We start from the raw sequence: 19,951 nt of genomic DNA on the forward strand, positions 1-19,951 counted from the left end.
TTTTTAAGAAACTCTAATTTATTTATTTTAATTTGTCAAGCATACATAGTACTTGTTCAATCGTCTGTGATTAAGTCTAACATTACATTGTTTTACGTTCAAGATATTCAATGTCAATAGCATGGCCACATTTTTTCTATTGTTCTTAATCAACGATAGGATTGAATCACTTGGTCATAAAGAACCACACACCAGCAAACACAGATGAAATCAGAAATAGTATTCCGAGTAGATTAATGGCAACCTTTCTTCTGGTCTGAAATGGAAAGCAGATATAATTTGAATTTTAAAGAAATTAATCAATGTATTTATAACACCTTTCAGAATAAAAGCATAAAAAATTATCAAGTATACCACACGTATAATGTATTAAACCATTCGTTCGTTTACACAAGACTCACCAGTGATGCTCGAATAAAACAAATTGGAAAATCAAATCAAATGCGAATTTGAACAGCGTTGAAACTCGAATAAAAAACTACAATCATGGCAAGAAAGTAACCACTTGATAATATGTAGGACATTTCAGTATTGTTTTCAACACTAGTGTAATTTTAAGTTTAAGTTTTAAAAAAGAAACTAAATCTGATATAAACATGTTTGTTTAATTTTTGTTCAATAGGTGAATTTTTTTCGTTGAATAAATAACAAAGGTTGACTTTAAATCACCAGCCTAGTAGTCAGCACTTGTGTGTTGACATGATATATCATTGATATGTTCATAATTTCGCTACATTTACTGTTTATATCAAGATATACTATTCGAAGTTCTTACTACCACCAGGTAAAGATTACAATTGTCTAAGCCTTTTTTTTGTACAACCTTTCGGAATTTATGCGTTATAAAGCTCTACATTTTCTTTTTTGATTTGCACTGTTCTTATTCCAGCGTCACCGATGAGTCTTCTGAAGACGAAGCACGAGTGTTGCATAGTCAGCACTTTTTTGATGACATTAAAATGTTAATTTTTCTGTAAATTTAGCTATAAAAGGCCTCGAAATGATAAAGGTAAAACAATTCAAACGGGAAAACTAACGGCATTTTTTATGTACAAAAAGGTTAACGAGAAACAAAAGTTATATACATCAACAAACGACATCCACTGAAATACAAGCTCCTGACTTACGACAGGTACTTCCAGAATGTTGCGGGTTCAAACTACAAATGTAGGTAATATGTGTGACATCACCGAAGGAGAAATACGACGGGAAACATTAGTGGAATATAAACTACTGTCCCACCCTAAGCGCCTGCGTTCATCAATATATCTTGGTTTTGTTCTTGGTGTTCTAAATTAAGTATAATGTGAAGAATTTATAGGGGCGTTTGTAATTAGTCTTGTTGTTTTCTGTTTTATTTTTGGTTTTGCATTGCCCCGTTTGTATATACACACCTTTACTTTTCTGTATATAATGCATAGATAACATTCATTAATAACCAAACTCACCTTTGATTTTGTTCTATCTTCAATCTTAATCAAGTTGTCTCCAATTGCTTGTTTACGTTTTTGTTGGACACACCTCTCCCTCATTTCAACAGAAATTTTCCGTGCATCGTTGAGATCTTCTAAATTGCCAAATTTCAAGCAAAAATGAATATATTGTTGATAAAGATTGAAATGGTATTGGGTAGTCAGAAGTATACCACCAAATGTTGATTGGAGTTCAAATGCTTTTTTGTACTTTTGTTTAGCTTGATCAATGTTGTTTTTCGTGGGAAAGAGGAGATATGTTTCAGCAATTTCAAGGTAAATCATCATACAGATTAGCCAATCTTCTCTCATAGTGATAGCTATTTCATTTAAGGTTTGTGCTTGCAAAATAGCTTTTTCAAGACACTTTTCACTTTTCCTTCCCGCCATTCAATAAAGCAGCACTTTAAAAGAGCGCGATTGATCATGCATTTATGATAGAGAGTAAATTTTGGCGCCATTTTTAAAGCACCATAGGTGTAGAACAAAGTTGATGAACCCTCTCCTTGCATTTCCTTTAGCCTTTGTATGATCTTGTGTAGATTTTTAGTTGAAACAGTTCTCTCTGATCTCAAAAATCTAATAATGCCATCGCGATGTTCTACTAAAGCAGCAATAGGTAGGTAGTTTTTATAACTTTTTTTGAAATAACACTGCAACCAAACTGCGAGATTATACGCAAATTGACTGTCAGTCAGACTATCCATTTTTGTTTCATTGTTGCCATATTCAGTGACCATGCTATTTGTCGATTCCATCCACCACTTATTTTTACTACTTTCATGCATAATACTTATAAGTAAATCAACAAGGAAAGTTTCCTTGATACTTTTAAAAGGAGCAAATATTTTTTCCATATTTCCCCTTTTTTTAGTTTTGTATGAAGTCAATTTGAAGTGTTTTATTTCATTCTTGTTTATCTCCCCATTAGCATATTTTTCAAAGAGTTCCATTTCTCTTGAACTCCTGAATTTGTTTGCTAAAAATGTTTGCACAAAATCTTTTGTCATTTTTTGTTCACTTTCTTTTACTAATCTATGAAATATATCCTCTGTATCCTTTTGTAGAACGGAACAACCCTTTAGATAAAGCACGGGATCTGTGGAAGTGAATGGATAAACAGAAATTTTTGGTTGAAATTTTATTAAATCGAAAATAATATTTTTGGCTCGTTCTAGGTATTCATATGATGATAATTCTGCATTTCCATACATCCGAAATGTTACTCCTATTGCACAACATAAAAAACTTTTATATATTCTCATTTGAAAAACATTTGTATCTAAATAAGAATGAAACTTTTCTAAGAGAAGAGTAGCATGACTTAAGTAGCAGACATTTCGTTTGATAGATTCAATTAAACGAAGATCTAAATCCATAATGAAACAGTAGTGTTTCAAAAGATAAGATACTTCTTGTTTAATTTGTTCTTTTGTTTTATTTTTTCTAATCGCCAAACAAGTCATACTATGTATCGATATACTCCGTCGCTCACCATAACCCTTAACTACTGCAACAGAATACTTCCTTAAAGTAATAATAAGGTTATTTATTTCAGCTTCTTTTTCTCCTTCTGATAAAAAATCCGGTAGTAAACTTTTAAGAAGCATCACCGATATGTTATCGTACACAAAATACGGTGCATAGCTCAGCACACACTGTACCTTTTTTGTGAGATCATTTTGCAGTCTTTGAAGTATTAAATTAAACGGCTGAAAAACCAAGTCAGCTCCTAAAATATGTTCGGATATTTCATCATTTTCTAAAAGATGTATATAATTTTCTATAGATGTTTGGGTATTTTCTATATAAGTAGCTGCAAAAGAAAGCGCTAACGGCAAACAATCTAGTTTTTTGGCTAATGTTGTGACGTCCTCTCTGCTATATTCTGCAAACTCAAAGAACGAAAAAGCTTCAGTTTCCGTCATTCTATTCATTTTCATGCCGTACTTTCTGTATTGAGTGATCATAAATCTTTTGTTTGACGTACCTATGACATAAATGTTTTTTGTTTGAATTACCTTTTTCAATATCAAATCTATAACGGGTTCTTCTGGTGACTCAATATCATCTAATATAATAAGGTGATTCGTGTCGTTCATGTCAGACATTCTGACAAAGACCGTTTTGATCATATCATGGAAACGCGAATCAATACCCCTTTCCTTGCACATTTCTCCACTGTCGATTTTGAGATTTGTCATCAAAATAGATAATGACATAGTCATACTTTGCATAGAACTACATGGAATTCGCCAGATTGTAGCAGAGGGAAACGTTGCAGAAAATTGATTGGCATATGCAAATGAGGACTGTGACTTTCCTGAACCATTTGGACCTAAAATATTAAAGATTTATTATAACACAAAAATGTTATCACTGATTGTAACATTTTTTTTATAATTTATTAAAAAACAATTAAGGAAAAGAACACGTATAAGAAATCTATATTTTTATCTTATATCATCAATATCGTAGTTAATTTTTATGCCGTTATTTGTTTTAGGTACATCGAAGAAGTGGCGGTTTGCTTTTGCGTCCAAATATTTTATCACGTAAATAGACCATTATTGTTGAACAAATGTCGGATAAAAATGTTTGCCCACTTTTTCATAACTGTAATACATGGAAAATATCCTCTTTTGTAAATTGTGCTGAAAAATTACTTAGTCCCCAGTTTAAAAAATCGGGACAGATCCGTCAAACAATTTCAGAATTGCTGATGCACAGGTTCAACATGTGCCCAATCTATCCATGACGTGTCAGGTACATGGTGTTAAAGCTAACGGAAGTGTTGAAAAACATATAAGTTGATAATGACTAAATATCAAGGACAAAAAATAATAGGGACAATTCCTTTAAACCATTCTATGATAGCAGCTCACCCACTTCAACGTGAATGCAATTTTTCTGTGAAGTTTTATCGCTCTAGATTGAAAGTTGTAAGAGGAGTTGATTACCTAAAACTGGTACCATCCTTTGAAAAATCTGCTTAGGAAAAGTATGGAAATATGACGGAAAATCCTTTACAAATTTTATAAACACAGCGGCACAACTTGAACGTTTGCGCAATCTTATTTCAGAGATCTGGGTTGATAATTGAATAATTGATTATACAAAAATTTTAGACTGTCTAACAATTCGCCCAACATTTCAAACTATAGACCGGTTTTGGACTTCGTCACCCCGACAAAAAAATGTCACAAATATTGACATAATAGATATATAAATATATTGATAAACCTAGTTTGTGCTTTGTTTTGTTATGAGACGTAAGACTCTTGTGGGTTCTTTAAAAGGATTTAAAATGCACATACAAATGTGGATAAATAATCTCAGGCAATGGAACTGTGCAATTCAGTGTAAAATCAGTCGAGTAGATCAGTCTTCCTGTTGGAAAATCAGTAGCTTTTCACCTTCTGAAATAGCGCCATTTTTATTTGCAACTAAAACTCCCATTTAAATGTTATTCAATAATGAATTCAGCGTTATTATCAACTCTCTGGTGTGTATCATTGCTATGTAGAATTTCGTTTATTTCTTTTTCCATTTTGTTATGAAGGGCTAAGATAATTACCTTTGACAAGGACTATGCGGTTCTTCTCAATTTTTTCAACCATTTCCCGAAACTGAATAGTTTCCTTGAAATTATCAACGACTTTCATACATGTTATGTCAAAATGTTCTAAAATAAAAAAATAAAAAAATAAAACTACAAATTAATGCTTAACTTCGAAAAATGTTTTTCTTTCATCAATTATAACATATACATGTACGGGTCATTTTCAAAAAATGTCGAATTTTCAGTACACCCATGCTACATTTTATTTTTTTTTTATTTCTAATGGAAATTTCAGTTGTAATGGTTTAAATGAAAGCTTGTCGGATTTGTGATTCAGAACATCAATAATAAACACACCTTACATCTATTTTGATAAGATTAAACTGCATTTAAGTCCGATTTTGGGGGTATTTGTGTGCGTACATTGTCAGAAAAACACATTTCAAATGATTTTTTCCGATTTTCTGATCGCCTTGATATCTGCACAAGGGACTTTTTAAGAACGTTAATTATTATTCTAACGACAAATCGTAGCTTCTTTATCATTGTATGTTACAGATTATCTACAAACTAAATTCAATCAGCGTACATGAGGTTCATATCTATCCTGTTACCGCTACTTAAATCAGTCGTTAAATTATTCTCCCTATGAATATTGAATCAGTCAGTGTTGATTTCAAAAATGCAAAGTAATCTTTACATTAATAACGCCTCGTTTTTTGAACGACAGTGTAGAGAAAAGAAATTTCAAGACATTTAGTGAAAAAAATAGAGCGTACTTTTTTTTTATGTCTATGCTGTTACCAACCATTTTGATTAATTACACTAACAGTATGGTTGTAAAAAGTGCAATAACGTGTTGGAAACCAAATTCACAATAGAAAACCATAATCACTTCACCAAAGGGAGTAGTTATTTCACAACAGCAATCAAAAACGAAGAAATTTGTCTATCCTGTTATGTCTATCCTGTTACTATGGTTGCTATGGTTACAGTAACAGGAAAGACAATTATAGACAAAAACGTCGTTAAACTTTTTATCTTAACATGTAGGTGGAAAACGAACGAAATATTTCATTGTTAGAACTCATCTTAAGGTTATAACGTCTTAATCTTTCCAATTAAGCATTTACAGGTGCAATACTGATATCGGTAACAGGATAGACAAAAAGGTAACAGAATAGACTTTTATAAAGTGATATATCAGAAACGTACGTTCCTGTTACCAACGAGATAAAGAGAAAAGTAAATAAACTTATGAGGGATTAACTTGATGTTGGGTTTATTTGAAAGGGTTGCATTACTGGTGGTAATTTTTACAACCTTTGAAAACCTTTTTTGAGAGCCATTTTTCAGTACAACCTAGAAAATTGGCAAATAATCTATTAATTTACAGAATGAATATATATAGAAGTCTATTCTCTTGAAAACCATCTAATTGGTAACGTAAAACAAGCTTAACATTTTATCTAAACCTTTTCTTAATAACCCAAAATTTCTTTTGAAAATGGTAACAGGATAGACAAAATATTGTTTCAAGATATTCTTGTATGTCATTATTAAGATTGCATCTTTTAATATGTTGTTCTTAAAGTACTGTTTGTTTTGATTTGCTTATGTAGAGGGTTGTTTGAATAAGTAACTTTTAATGAATTTTTCAATTTCAAAATTCGACATTTTTTGAAAATGACCCATACCATAAGAAACCATTATAGGTCAATAACACTTTTAATATAAACATTTAATTAAAATTTAAAAAATTTAAACGATTTTAATGTTGAGTTATTGAAAGTATTATTATGGCTGTACATAAAAATAAGTTACGGATATTCATATAGTTCTTTAATATTTAGAATCAAACTAAAGTATTATAAAAATGAGTCGACATAGATGATATAGACGTTTGCTAGCATCCCAATCTTATTCAGTACTTGCTTGAATACCAATGCTTGTTCTGCGAGTAAAGCCGTAAGCATTTAGTGTTTTACTCTCCGGAAGTTTTAGCTCCGATCAGAATACTACTCTACAACATTATGGACTTTAGGAAAATAGATCCGGATCGGAAACGATCACTGTACGGAGTTTGCATTCAGTTGTAACATAATGCCAACGTTATCAACAAAAAAGTTTGGGCTTGGTATCACAGTGTTGTTTACGATTATGATCAAACTGTTCTTATTCTTATCTTTCAGTTGTTACTTTCATAAACCCATAGCTAGTGCAAGAACAGCAACGAATTAAAAATTCAACAACTTACAAATTCCTACAGATTACAAAAGTGCATGAATCAGATTAAAAAGAACTACGTGCAGTGTCCTAGATAAAAAATATATATATAAAAAGTAAAATCACAAAAATACTGAACTCAGAGGAAAATCAATTCGGAAAGTCCATAATCACATGGCAAAATCAAATAACAAAATGCATCAAATACGAATGGACAAGAACTGTCATATTCCTGACTTGGTACAGGCATTTTCAAATGTAGAAAATGGTGGATTGAACCTGGTTTTATAGCTAGCTAAATATTTCCTACATCCACAAAAATTGTTACCCACGAAAATAAATGAAACGCAGTTATTGATCTGAATAAATGTTCCGACCGTGTACATTTGTCCCGTTAAGGTATGTTACAACTAATGCGAAAACAGGCAGGAAGAACATATACATTGTCCGTTTTTCTTCGACTTATGGGTTTGATTATCCCTCTAGTATACATGTATATGTATGCATGTAACTCAGTGGTTGTCATTCCTTCCTTTCTATATTTATTTTGTTTTTCTTTTTTTCTTTTCGACATTGAAATAGACGTTTGCTTTCTCGTTTGAAATATTACTTGGTCATGTCGTGGCCTTTTATGGTTTAGAATGCGGTATGGATTTTGTTGATTATTGAAGGCAATACGGTAACTAATCGTTACTTACATTTATGTCACATGGTCTTTGGCATTAATATTCTCGTTTTCAATTTAAATCTTCTTATTTTATTCAAAAATATATAACATAATTAAGGTTGTGAAGGTTTTGGTGGGATATGCAAATCATTCTATCAAGACAATTTATAATCATAGCTGAATCAGGTTTTTTCCGAGAGCAATCATTTCATAAAAACATTGATGAATGTTGTCAGTAGTGAAGTGATGAAAGCCGATCAAGTAAGTTAAAATGAACACACTAACTTGCAATGTTCCGCAAATAATTATAAAAACAACATATGACTTATTTCAAGAATCTTCGTATTGTGATGGCTTTAAATCTTCCCTCTATGTTTTTTATTCAGAAGACTAAAATCCGAGAATTTAAGAACCAACGACAAACAAATTCTGCTCAAACCACGAAAATTGATACCCACATATATAAGTACTTCCACAGTAAGTTCTTTGATTGGTCTCACAAAGTGTATATACTTATACTTATACATCCATGGATATGCATGGTTTCCTTTGTAAATGAATATCAATTTATGTCTTTTTTAACTGCATATCATAACAAAGCAACTGCAATCTAATTAAAATTAAATTCATGTATTGAAAACGTTCTGATATTCGCGACAAATCAGAACGGGAGCAATTAATGGATTTTTTTTTTATTTCGGTTTTATCTTTTTGTTTTAGTCTTTGAGATAGTTTTGTGCAAATTCTGTTTCATATGATTTCATATAATATTAATTTTAGGGGTGAACGAGTTGTTCCTATTGGACTAGCGACTATCTGTTTAAAGATATGTAGGACTCAAATCTATGGCGGGTTCCAAATCTATGGCAGATTCTTAATCTATGGCAAATGTGACGTTACAAACGCCGAACAACTTAAATCTATGGCAGATTTTTGTTTTCTCCAAATCAATGGCAGATCTTTAAATTGCGTCACAATGGAATAACGCAATATTACATGGTAGCTGCCACAAACGATTGCGAAGCTCATAGATTTGAACACGATTCCAGATGAAGGTATTATCCTGGACAACAATTTGCGGATGATTTAAAGGAAATGTGACCTATTATTCGGAAGAGGGTCAAAATGTGCTGTATCAGCCAAAACCCGCGATGTACAAGCTAGGGCACCACTTTTTTCAGAACCGGATTATAAAAAAAGGAGTTATAGTAAATGTTTTACTATCTGCAGCTGGCAAAGTTTATAAAGTGAAAGATAAAATTAACGGATATCTATTTGATTTAAATTGTCAACAAATAAAAAAGATGTATTAACGATAAAATAAGTATTAGTTGAAAATTCAAACTGTTTATTTTTATTTTTTTAACTTTTTTTTGTTAAGGGACTTACTAGTTGGTCTAAGGAATGGGTAAAATATAGGTACCATGATTATATATATTTTTTTAATTTTTACGGGGCACAACATTTCAAGCCTGAAGTCTGTATTGAGGAATTCATCATTTACAAAAAAAAATTGGTTACCATCACGATTTGGTTGACCATCATTTCACAAATGTTTATAGACATGTCGTACATTTCCACTGGTTTCAGACAAGTCATTGATCATATATGTACTGCATTGTTTTCCATTAGCTCCAAATTTGCCATAGATTTGGAAACAACAAAAATCCGCCATAGATTAGGAAATTAGAAAACTTGCCATAGATTAGGATTGTAAAAATCTGCCATAGATTTGGGATGTCATGACGTCATATTTGCCATAGATTAGGAATCTGCCATAGATTTGGAACCCACCATGCATTGTAGATTTGAATCCTACATATATATCTTCCAAAAATGTAAACAAAATCAAGCATTTTTGATGATATCACCTTAAGTGTATTTGTTTCTGCGGTTCTTCACAAAATTATATTTTTTCGTGACCTTAATCAAGGTATCTACAATGCCCATTTATGTAGAAAAGCATGACCTAACCACATGCATATTAAGTTACCAGTATCGAAAGGATGTAAGACCATGATAATTGTTCATAATATGTAACAGTATACACGTAGCAATACATATTCAGATATGTCAATGTCAGTACTGATAAAGACACAAATTATGCTTTGTTTCTTTAAACTACGAAAAAAATTAGAGGTAAAATATGAGTGAGGGCATTCATTCAATCAGCTTCCATTTTACCAATTACTTCATTTGCATTTTATCAAAACTTTTATTGTTAACGACTACGTACGTAAATTGTAATTTAGATTTTCTCTGATCATTTTCATTTTTCTCCTATCTATAATTGGAAAAAGGAGGGGAATATTTGTAAATACTATCACAGTTAACATACCTTCCTTTGATATATAATCCACATCTGTCGTTGAATCTGTTTGAAAATCATCAACAGAAACAAAACGTTGTATAGCATTGTACGATGATGTTTGAATGAATTGTTTTACATGACAACGGTACTCATCGTCTGGTCCAATATTGTTGTCCTCCATTATCTTTATCAAGTCACAACCTGTTGTTATCTTGTCATGATCACTTTTTGATACTGTTGACTTCACGTCTATTATGACTTTCTGAACTGATGCTACGAAATAAAGGCAATTAAATAATAAAATTGAAAACGCAAATGGGGAATATGCCAAAGAGATAAGAACCCGACCAAAGAGCAGATAACAGCCGAAGGTCACCAATGGGTCTTCAACGCAGCGAGAAAATCCTGCACCCGGAGGTGGGCCTCAGCTGGCCCCTAAATAACAATGTGTACTAGTTCAGTGAAAATTGACGTAATACTAAACTCTAAAACATGTAAATGAACTAAAATTAAAAAAAACATACAAGACTAACAAAGGCCAGAGGCTCCTGACTTGGGACAGGCGCAAAAATGCGGCGGGGTAAAACATGCTTTGAGAGATCTCAGCCCTCCCCCTATACCTCTAGCCAATGTAGAATAAAGAAACACACAATACGCAGAGTAAAACTCAGTTTAAAAGAATTTTGAGTCCGATGTCAGAATAGGTAACAAAAGAAACTAAGCAAAATGACAATGATACATAAATTAACAAAGGACTACTGGCAGTTACTAACATGCCAGCTCCATCTTTGTAATTGTAATGCTTTAGATAAAATCCAATTTTGAATGCATATCCTGAGTTTAGTTCTAGCATCACCCATCCTTACCAATGAATTCTTAAACTGATGACAATATGGTATAGCTTTTTAAATGTACTAAATTTTCGGTATCAACCGTAAGAGTAAACTATTAAATTGATAATCATTCGGAAATTTAAAAAAAAAACACGGTATATGCACTTCAACTAGATTTTCGAAAGTTCATAGTTCAATAAACAAATGGTGTTAATCTGCATGCAAAACATGAAATCAATTTCAAACCTTTATTCTTTTCTGCTACAGAGATTTTGAATACTATTATATCGGCATCAACAGTTTCGTTTTTGCTCCTTTTTTTCTATTTGTTACTTGTACAAAAAAGAGCAAAACAACCATTGTATTAGAAACATACAGTTTCGCAAATTTTAAAAGGTTTGAAGCGTACATTTGTCCGACGAACGTGTCTTTCAACAACTTAAACAGACGAAAAGGTTTTTTTTTATAGCAACAAATGACATCTCTCAAAATGTTGAACAACAAACGTGTATCAGTGAAAAGTTAGAAACATTTTTTTTATTGAAAAGGCTACGGCTGTATATTTAAACAGTTTTATTTGTAACAAGATTGATAGTTCATTTTTAACAATCCACAAAGAACTACACAAAAACTAAAGATTGAACAATTCAGGATAAAAGGGGAGTAACTGGAGATTTGATTATTAGTAATTTCAGCCGTTTTATGATATCAGATGAATAAAGAATATTTTTAAATTATATAAAACCTATCATATCCTACCTAACTTACCCTATGTCTGACTTTAAAGTTAATAATGATATAAGGCTTTGTTTGATATGATTGTTTAAGATTCATACACAATATACCTTAGTAATTTTGTGTCAGATTATACATTTATTAATAAAAATATTCATCTTTGTAATATAAAGAATGTAAGGAAGCTACCGATGGATTGATACCGTAATCGTAATCATATTAACTCCATACACATATATTGGCTGGAGTATTGCAACATATAAATTGAAACTTTACACCGAAAAAAGTACCTTGAGTGTCAAACACGATTATCATAATAATCAAATGACCTGAAATATATTTACATATAAACCAACAAAGGTTCAGGACGTGACCACACATAGTAGTCCAAAAGGAGCTTGCAAATTAGGGTTCCCTGAGGGTTAATAACGCTTAATTATGAAGTCCGTAACTGAATGATGGAGTTGTGTCAACAATACAATCTTGTCACCATTCATCTTTACTAAATTATTTCTTCGTGTTTCGTCACCTCCTTATGGGCTATATTGTATGAACAATACATGTTTCTGCATTTTTACTCTGAAAGTGAAAAACGTTTTATTCTGATGAATGAAGGATTTCTGAATGGTAAAAGTTCTGTCGCATCTATAATTCATTGTGTCATACGAAATAATATATTTACCTTTGATTTGCTTGTTTTTATGTATTCTCTTTCTTGCACAGATTCCTTTAATTAAAGCATGCAAATGGTAAATGAATTATTTTGTATTTGATAATCATATAGTAAATATTTAGGAAGAGTATGTCTCTCGCCAGAAACAACAAAAAGAAGAAAAAACCGTATGGTTTATACCAATCAATGAAAAAGCAAACCACAAATGTAGAACACATAGTCAAATAATCTTAAACAAAGTACAGTCGTTATACATTCCATTGTTTCGGAATAAACCTCTTTATATGCAATTCCTTTACCACAAACCTGTCGGTTTTATTGACATTTGCAACAATACAAAACAGAGAAAAGCAAATGGAAAACAATGTTCAGCATCTTAATTCCATAAATGTTATTTCAAATATTACACAATTACCTATTCGTAATAGATGTCTATCCTTTTCTGTTACTTCTGTTTGCATGATTTTTTTTAGCCAGATCTTCATGAACACAGTCATCCTCTAGTGAATTAAGAAAATTCTTGTATCCGTCTTTAAATTTGAACATAAGTGTACGTAAAAGTTTCCTATTTTTTTCTCGTGGTGTACGACAGGCTTTTATTTCCTCCATGTGTTCAAAACTCAAAACACCAAACTCTACAAGCTTATCTATGGGTTCTATACTATCAAGATCGTCAACTATAGTTTTGTAACATTTTTGCAAATGAACGGAATCATCCTTGATATCTGCAATGAAGAAATGAAGATAACTAATAAAATTAAATATCAAAAACACCCTCATGTATTACAAACGTCGACTTCCAAATCTTTAAAAATCAAAATAACATAACGACAAAACTCTTAACATTTCCTACATCTTAATGTTTTTGTCTTCTTTATAATCATTGAGATGTTGGGTTATTCTTTTATTATATTATTACCTATGAATATAATATGTGTACTAAATTACATCGCTAAGGTACTTAAATATTTCTGAATTTTACATAATCCTTACGGGCACTCAACAGTGAAATACAGAACTGTCGCAAAAAATATTCAATAGATGACAACTGCTGCTTTTTTAAGTGTGTTAAAAAATTAAAACAAAACGCTTTTCTGGATTTACCTTCATCGGGAACGCTCAAATCAGAATATTTGTTTATAATTTAGTTTTATCCTGATTGTGTATATGTAAATATTAATGCCTATGAATGTAACTTTAACACGCTGATTAGTGTTATAAAAATAGTTATTTTTTTTACATTCACGCAATATTTCACTAAACAAAATAGCTTCATTAGGAGCGTGCAGTCATCCAGGTACAAATCGGATGCTGTTTAAGAAATTTTTGCAGCTAATTGTACATTGCGATTATTAAATCTAAACAAATAATTGTGTAAGTTAAATAGTATGAAGATCAAGATTTATTCCTTTTGTGTTTGATAAAACTATTTTACATCTCTCTCATTCAGTCTATATATTATGTACATGTATGTGTGTGTGTAGTCAGTAATCGGTACTTACACAAGTTATAACAAACCGTTATTAAATTTACTTTTGAAATATTTAGAAACAGTTCAGAAACACCGCGCTGAAGTACGTCCATTATTCATAGTTAATTATTCAAAATTCATTAATGAATAATGAAATAGTTCACTATTCACTATTCAATGTTAAAAAATGAATAATGAATAATGCAATAGTTTATGTTTCATTAATCAACTTGAAGCGGTGAATAGTGAAATAAAAATTAAAAAATTTGACTGTGACACTATAGCTATATCCCGTATTTCTAAATTCGTCATATTGGTGTTATCTAACAAATATTCACATTAATATCAGAAAATAGAATAAAAACTCTTTAGATTTATAATTTTATATATTTATTTAGTTTCGGAGGATAAACTAGATGGTTTTCCTAACTACTGTTAACAGAAATTCCTTGGTTCAATGTATGGACGACCTGAACATCTGAATACCAAAACATTCAGCGTGGTCCCAAACCCCACACGAGGAAGGAGATTATCACCCAGGCAAAACAACTTGGGTTGAAAGGGGTTAGCAGGCTGTCGATAGATCGACTGCTAAAGAAGGTGCAGGAAAAGATTTTGGAAGACAGGAAAGCCGTTGGGGATAAAATTGAGGTACATTCGCCGAAGAAAGTCTTTAAAGATGTATATACTACCTGGAAGATGACACCCATTATTGACATGGATGTGCAGACATCCCTTGAGGTTTCTCGGATATCACGGGTGGAACTTACAGAAGATTGGGCATTGTAAGGGGCAAAAGCAATGTGATCACACACTGTACCTTTTTAAAGATTAATCTAACAGGTAAGGCGGATGATGAGAACGAGGGATACTTTCAGTCGGGAAACCAGATTTCACCGCGGACACGGACTTGATTTAAACCCTTGAGGAGATGGATGAAAAGATCGTAGAAAAGATTGCCCACTGGACCTCTGAAAAAACTAGGGAAATGGTGAATACTTCCTCGGTCCAGCGGGGTGTGTATCCCTTTTCGAATGTACCTTTTTTCCTGGTGATTCGGACTTATTCGCCAGCACGAAATCGGGGTGGTTTCATGGGAGGGATGCTACCGTAAAGGTTCCAATACATCTTGTTTTCATGCTCCTTGTGACTTGCGGCGACAGGGGTCATCTTGATAGCGGTGCTAAGTGTATTGTACTGGCGAACAAGATCGTCCAGGACATCGATATAGGTGCGCGTGGAGTTGGCTGAAAAGGATTTGAACATTTTCTCTTCCATGGTGCGGCTTCAACGCTCGACAATACTCGACTTCTCTTCGTTCCCGGTGGAGTAGAGCTCGATACCATGCTTTTTAAGCAACTGATATACATGCTTGTTGTAAAAAAACTCAGTGCCTTTGTTTGTTCATAGCTTGTTGGGCACACCGCTTGGAAGGCATCCCGCACCGTCACCCCCTTCTTGTTCTTGAGTGGTATCAGCCAGCCATATTTGGAGAAGACATCGATAATCGATAATCGATAATGCTCAGGATAAATTTATTTCCCTTGTTGTCCCTGGAGAAGGCACTCATATCAACGAGGTCGGCCGCCCAGGTCTCATCCACACCACCCACCGCTACACAGCGTTTCTGAAACGAACTGGTTTGTGCAATTACGCAGATATCTTATCGGTCCAGCGAACATTTGTTTAACACCCAGACCGAATTGAACTTTGGTACCGATGATGGGTCCGACTATGCTGCAGTCCAAGCGTTCGCGTGTGGTAGGGTTGAGAATGGTGTTAAGCGAGGCTAGCATAGCTTCGTCACAGATGGAGTTGCGTGCGGTTGAATGTTGGGCATAACAAAGATCGTGGTGATATGCAGCCTGGTCAACTCGATTAATGGGTTTTGATCAAGCTTTCGAAGTGCCACCGGGGAGAAGTCGCTTGCTAAGTTTAGTCCCAGGCCCCGTGAAGTTGTGTCCGGGTAGATGCATAACCATGGATAATCGGTTGATTAGTTTGTTCATGAACCCTGTACCAGTTGTAGCAACAAACTGAGACTTCTTGGCAACGCACACCTTGCAGTTGCCAACCTTTCTCCGTCGCCCGCTGCTGGCCATTGCCTCGTTGGTGTTAACTGTGTCCGCCTTCCTACAAAATTTCACGCAGAAAATCATCGTTATTTTATTTCAATAAATGAACGTTGAAGACATTTCCTAGTGCCAACGCCCCCACGAGGAGTAATCACTAAATCCTACCGCAGCGGGCGATCAGAGGGTTGATCATTGGGAAGTCGGACTGTGGTAAGACGACGCTGCTGAACAATCTATTCTTGCGAGATGGATGGCTACGACTACAATCTATTGTACGTCTTCGGAAAATCGCTTCACCAACCTATCTTCCAGCTGTTGGAGCAAGCGCTGGGTAAAAGCTTCTCTAAAGTAGATATCCGAGACATCGTGCAAGGGCAAGTCACTCTACTCGTTGATCGATGTGGTCAACACCTTACCACCACCACGACACCCGAGTGGTATCGACACTTTTTTCTTCGAGCAAGGAAGCGATGTACTAGACCCCCGAGAACTTGATCCCAGCCGGAAGAACCTCATGATGTTTGACGACTTGATGCTGAGCAAACAGAATACGTGTAAAGACTACTACGTACGCAGTCGCCAAAACAACGTCGATTGTTTCTACCTGTGCCAGAACTACTTCACACTGCCCCGCCAGTCGATCCGGGAAAATGGCAACCTCCCCTGCCTTTTCCAACAGGACGCTAAGAATCTTGACCACATCCGACGCGATCACTGCAACGATCTCATCAAGGAACAGTTTGACGCTCTGTGTAGGCATTGCTAGTCCAAGCCCTATGGATTTGTAACCATCAATTTTACAAGCATAAAGGCAAATGGAAATATCGATGCAAATTAAACGAGTTCTATGAGGTATAAGATAAAGACAAGACAAGACAAGTTTATTAATGGTTTATTAAGAATGGATCAGTTCGAAAATTTCTTTATGAAACTGAAATATGCAGAATATCTGGACACAGAGGAACTCCAGTCCTGCAAGTTCGAGTGGGTTCCAGTCGATATGAGGAGCAAACGTTGAAAATGCGGTTGCGTGATCATTCGCCCTATCTATAGCGGTGGAGGTGATTTCAACGCATGGAACTCCGCCATTATGGTAAGGTCGAGCGATTTTCTTAACCCCAATGCCTTGCCAAGACGATTCGAGGCCACCAGTGCACATACCGATGACACTCGAAGAAAAGGGATCCATATCAGCTGTGTAATACCTTCATGTGCAATTCATCGATTAGGGGCGTCAACACCAACGCTTAGGGGCGTTCAACAGCATTCGATCCTATTAAATAAATGAAGTTTATCATTGTTATCGACCCTAAGCAGAGTGAGGCACTTACCAGGGAGTTGCAAGACACCAAGCGGAAGATTCAAGCAAGTATTATGCAGCATCGCCTCGATAAGATTGGACTTATCCGGGACCTTTACAAGGTGTTCAAGCCTGTGGTTGAGGCTCAGCGAGAGGCAGATTCACAGATCACCAAAAAGATCGCAGACCTTCCTGCAACAGTACAAGCCCTCCCTCCTCCACCGCCCGAGTTTGCCGACCCACTACCCATTGCACCACCTACAGACAACATCCTCGGACCTAGAGCACAGCAGTATTTGCAGCTCAGTATGACTACAGCCCTTGGATGGTGTAAACTTCCCAAAAAAACGTGTATGGTGTAATGGTGTATGGTATATGGTGCAATGGTGTAAGGTGTATGGTGCTATGGTGTATGGTGTAAAGGGAATGGTGTAATGGTGTTTGAGGAATGGTGTGCTTGTGTAACGTGCGATCGGGAATTGTTTGAATGTGGTGTACGACGTTTCATTGGTTGAAAATGAAGTTCTTTTTATTTTATTTTTTCGAATTGTAAACATAAACAATAATAATAATCTTAATATTTGTAATTTAATTGCATTATGGGTAATTTTGGATCATGTAGATAGAATGGGGAATGGTGTATGGTGCTAAGGTGTAACGTGTATGGTGTAATGGTACAAGGCCGATTGTGGTTTCCGAATACGACAGTGTGATTCTACAAGTGTTACCCAAACCTAGCCTTTCAGACCGGAGGAGAATTTAGGTCCTCTGTAACCCCTGTAATGGTCATTGCGGCACATATTGTTTATTCTCAGTTTATTTTTTAATCAATAAGCTTTGATTTGGTGTATAAATTTTTCCTTTACATAGGTGCTGAAGGGTTGCAGCAGTCCATTTCATTATTAAAAATAAGCTATTTCTTATTTTTCACGCGTATTTCAATATTTCGATCCTTCGTAACTCCTCTAATATGCGTTGCGGAACATATTGACCATACACCTATTGTTCCTCTCTTAATAAGCTTTCGAATGATGTATAAGGTATATCTGTAATTAGAGGCTGAATGGTCACAAAAGTGCATTCCATTATTCAAAATATCTATTTCATTATTCAAAATTGGCTATTTCTTAATTTTCACGCGTATTTGGCATTTAGGTCCTCCGTAACATCTCTAAAGGTCATTGCGGCACATATTGTGTATACTCAGTTTATTCCGCTATCTGGGTTTATAAATATTTCCTAAATTAGGGGTTGACGTGTTGCAGCAGCCATTCCATTATTCAAAATAAGCTATTTTTTAATGTTAATTTCGATATTTATGTCCTTCGTTACTCCCCTAATATGCGTTGCGGAACATATAGCCTGCCTATATACCTTTTGTTTCTCTCTAAATAAGCTTTCGACTGAGGTTTTATTTATATCTATAATTAGGAGTTGAAGGGTCAGAGAAGTCCATTCCATTATTCAAAATATCCATTTCATTATTCAAAATTGGCTATTTCTAAATTTTCACGCGTATTTTGGCATTTAGGTCCTCCGTAACACCTCTAATGGGCATTGCTGCACAATCGACTTATTGTTATTATAATCACAGGATGAAAAATAACAAAGGTCCAGTGAAAATAAAAAAAAGACGACGTACATTATTTTAATTTCTATATATATGTTCTGGTATTCAGGTCGTCCAAACATTGAACCAAGGAATTTCTGTTAAAAGTAGTTAGGAAAACCATCTAGTTTATCCTCCGAAACTAAATAAATAAATAAAATTATCAATCTAAAGAGTTTTTATTCTATTTTCTGATATCAATTTAAATATTTGTTAGATATCACCAAAATGACGAATTTAGAAATACGGGATATAGCAATATTATAGTGTCACAGTCATTTTTTTTGTTTTTTTATTTCGCTATTCACCGCTTCAAGTTGAATAATGAAACATTAACTATTTCATTATTCATTATTTATTTTTAACATTGAATAGTGAATAGTGAACTATTTCATTATTCATTATTTAATTTTGAATAAAGAACTATGAATAATGGACGTACTTCAGCGCGGTTTCAGAAACTAGAATCTCAACTTCATCCGCCAAAGTAGATCTTAGATGGATTTTGATATTTTGTTTGTGTCCAATTTGCTCAAAAAGCTCACCTCGGATAAAAGTATTTGTACATCTTTGGCTTTCAATTTGTTTTAGTTTCCTGATGGCGGATCTTTCAGAAAAAGCAGAAAATAATAAAAACATCACACAAATTAAAAAAATTACTGAGTTTGCCTTGAATGTAAAACTTTTTACCTACCATCTGAGTGTTTGACAGGTGGCAAATTTATTTCCTGTTCTACAAAGCCGTTTTTCTCCAATATCGACTGTATTTCTGTGTTTTTGACGTCTATTGATGCTTGCTGAAGTGGCGCTAATGAATTGTATGGTCTTTCACTTTCAAATAATATGTCATAAAGTATACGATTCTTTTCAATTCTCGTATTGGCTTGCATAATATCTTCTCCATCATCGATGGTCAAAACGCAACTAGAAATAAGGTGGTCAACGATGCTCGGATCAAAATCTGTATGAAATATAATGTCGTTCAATATGTTGTAAATGCCATCCTTGCAATCATCT

General features: G+C 34.0%; 1 protein-coding gene across 1 annotated transcript; it reads right to left on the reverse strand.

The window, feature by feature from the left end:
• On the reverse strand, positions 1 to 19,951 carry LOC139481655 (uncharacterized). The gene is made up of 7 exons (XM_071265102.1): positions 19,629 to 19,951; positions 12,895 to 13,204; positions 12,489 to 12,533; positions 10,266 to 10,511; positions 5,050 to 5,157; positions 1,449 to 3,810; positions 1 to 256 (listed from the first exon to the last, which is right to left on the reverse strand). Exons 2-6 carry the CDS (start codon positions 12,974 to 12,976, stop codon positions 1,802 to 1,804), a joined length of 2,490 nt encoding a protein of 829 aa, XP_071121203.1. The 5' UTR covers positions 12,977 to 13,204; positions 19,629 to 19,951; the 3' UTR covers positions 1 to 256; positions 1,449 to 1,801.

This window comes from Mytilus edulis, chromosome 7 (assembly GCF_963676685.1).
Source record: "Mytilus edulis chromosome 7, xbMytEdul2.2, whole genome shotgun sequence".
Classification (NCBI taxonomy): Eukaryota; Metazoa; Mollusca; class Bivalvia; order Mytilida; family Mytilidae; genus Mytilus; species Mytilus edulis.

Coding starts and splice junctions, on each gene's coding strand:
- LOC139481655 (XM_071265102.1), bottom strand. CDS start 12,976: ATGACTGTGTTCATGAAGATCTGGCTAAAAAAAATCATGCAAACAGAA. Junction 12,534..12,894: donor TAGACATCTATTACGAATAG/GTAATTGTGTAA, acceptor CTTTAATTAAAG/GAATCTGTGCAAGAAAGAGA. Junction 3,811..5,049: donor CCGCATAGTCCTTGTCAAAG/GTAATTATCTTA, acceptor TTAATATTTTAG/GTCCAAATGGTTCAGGAAAG.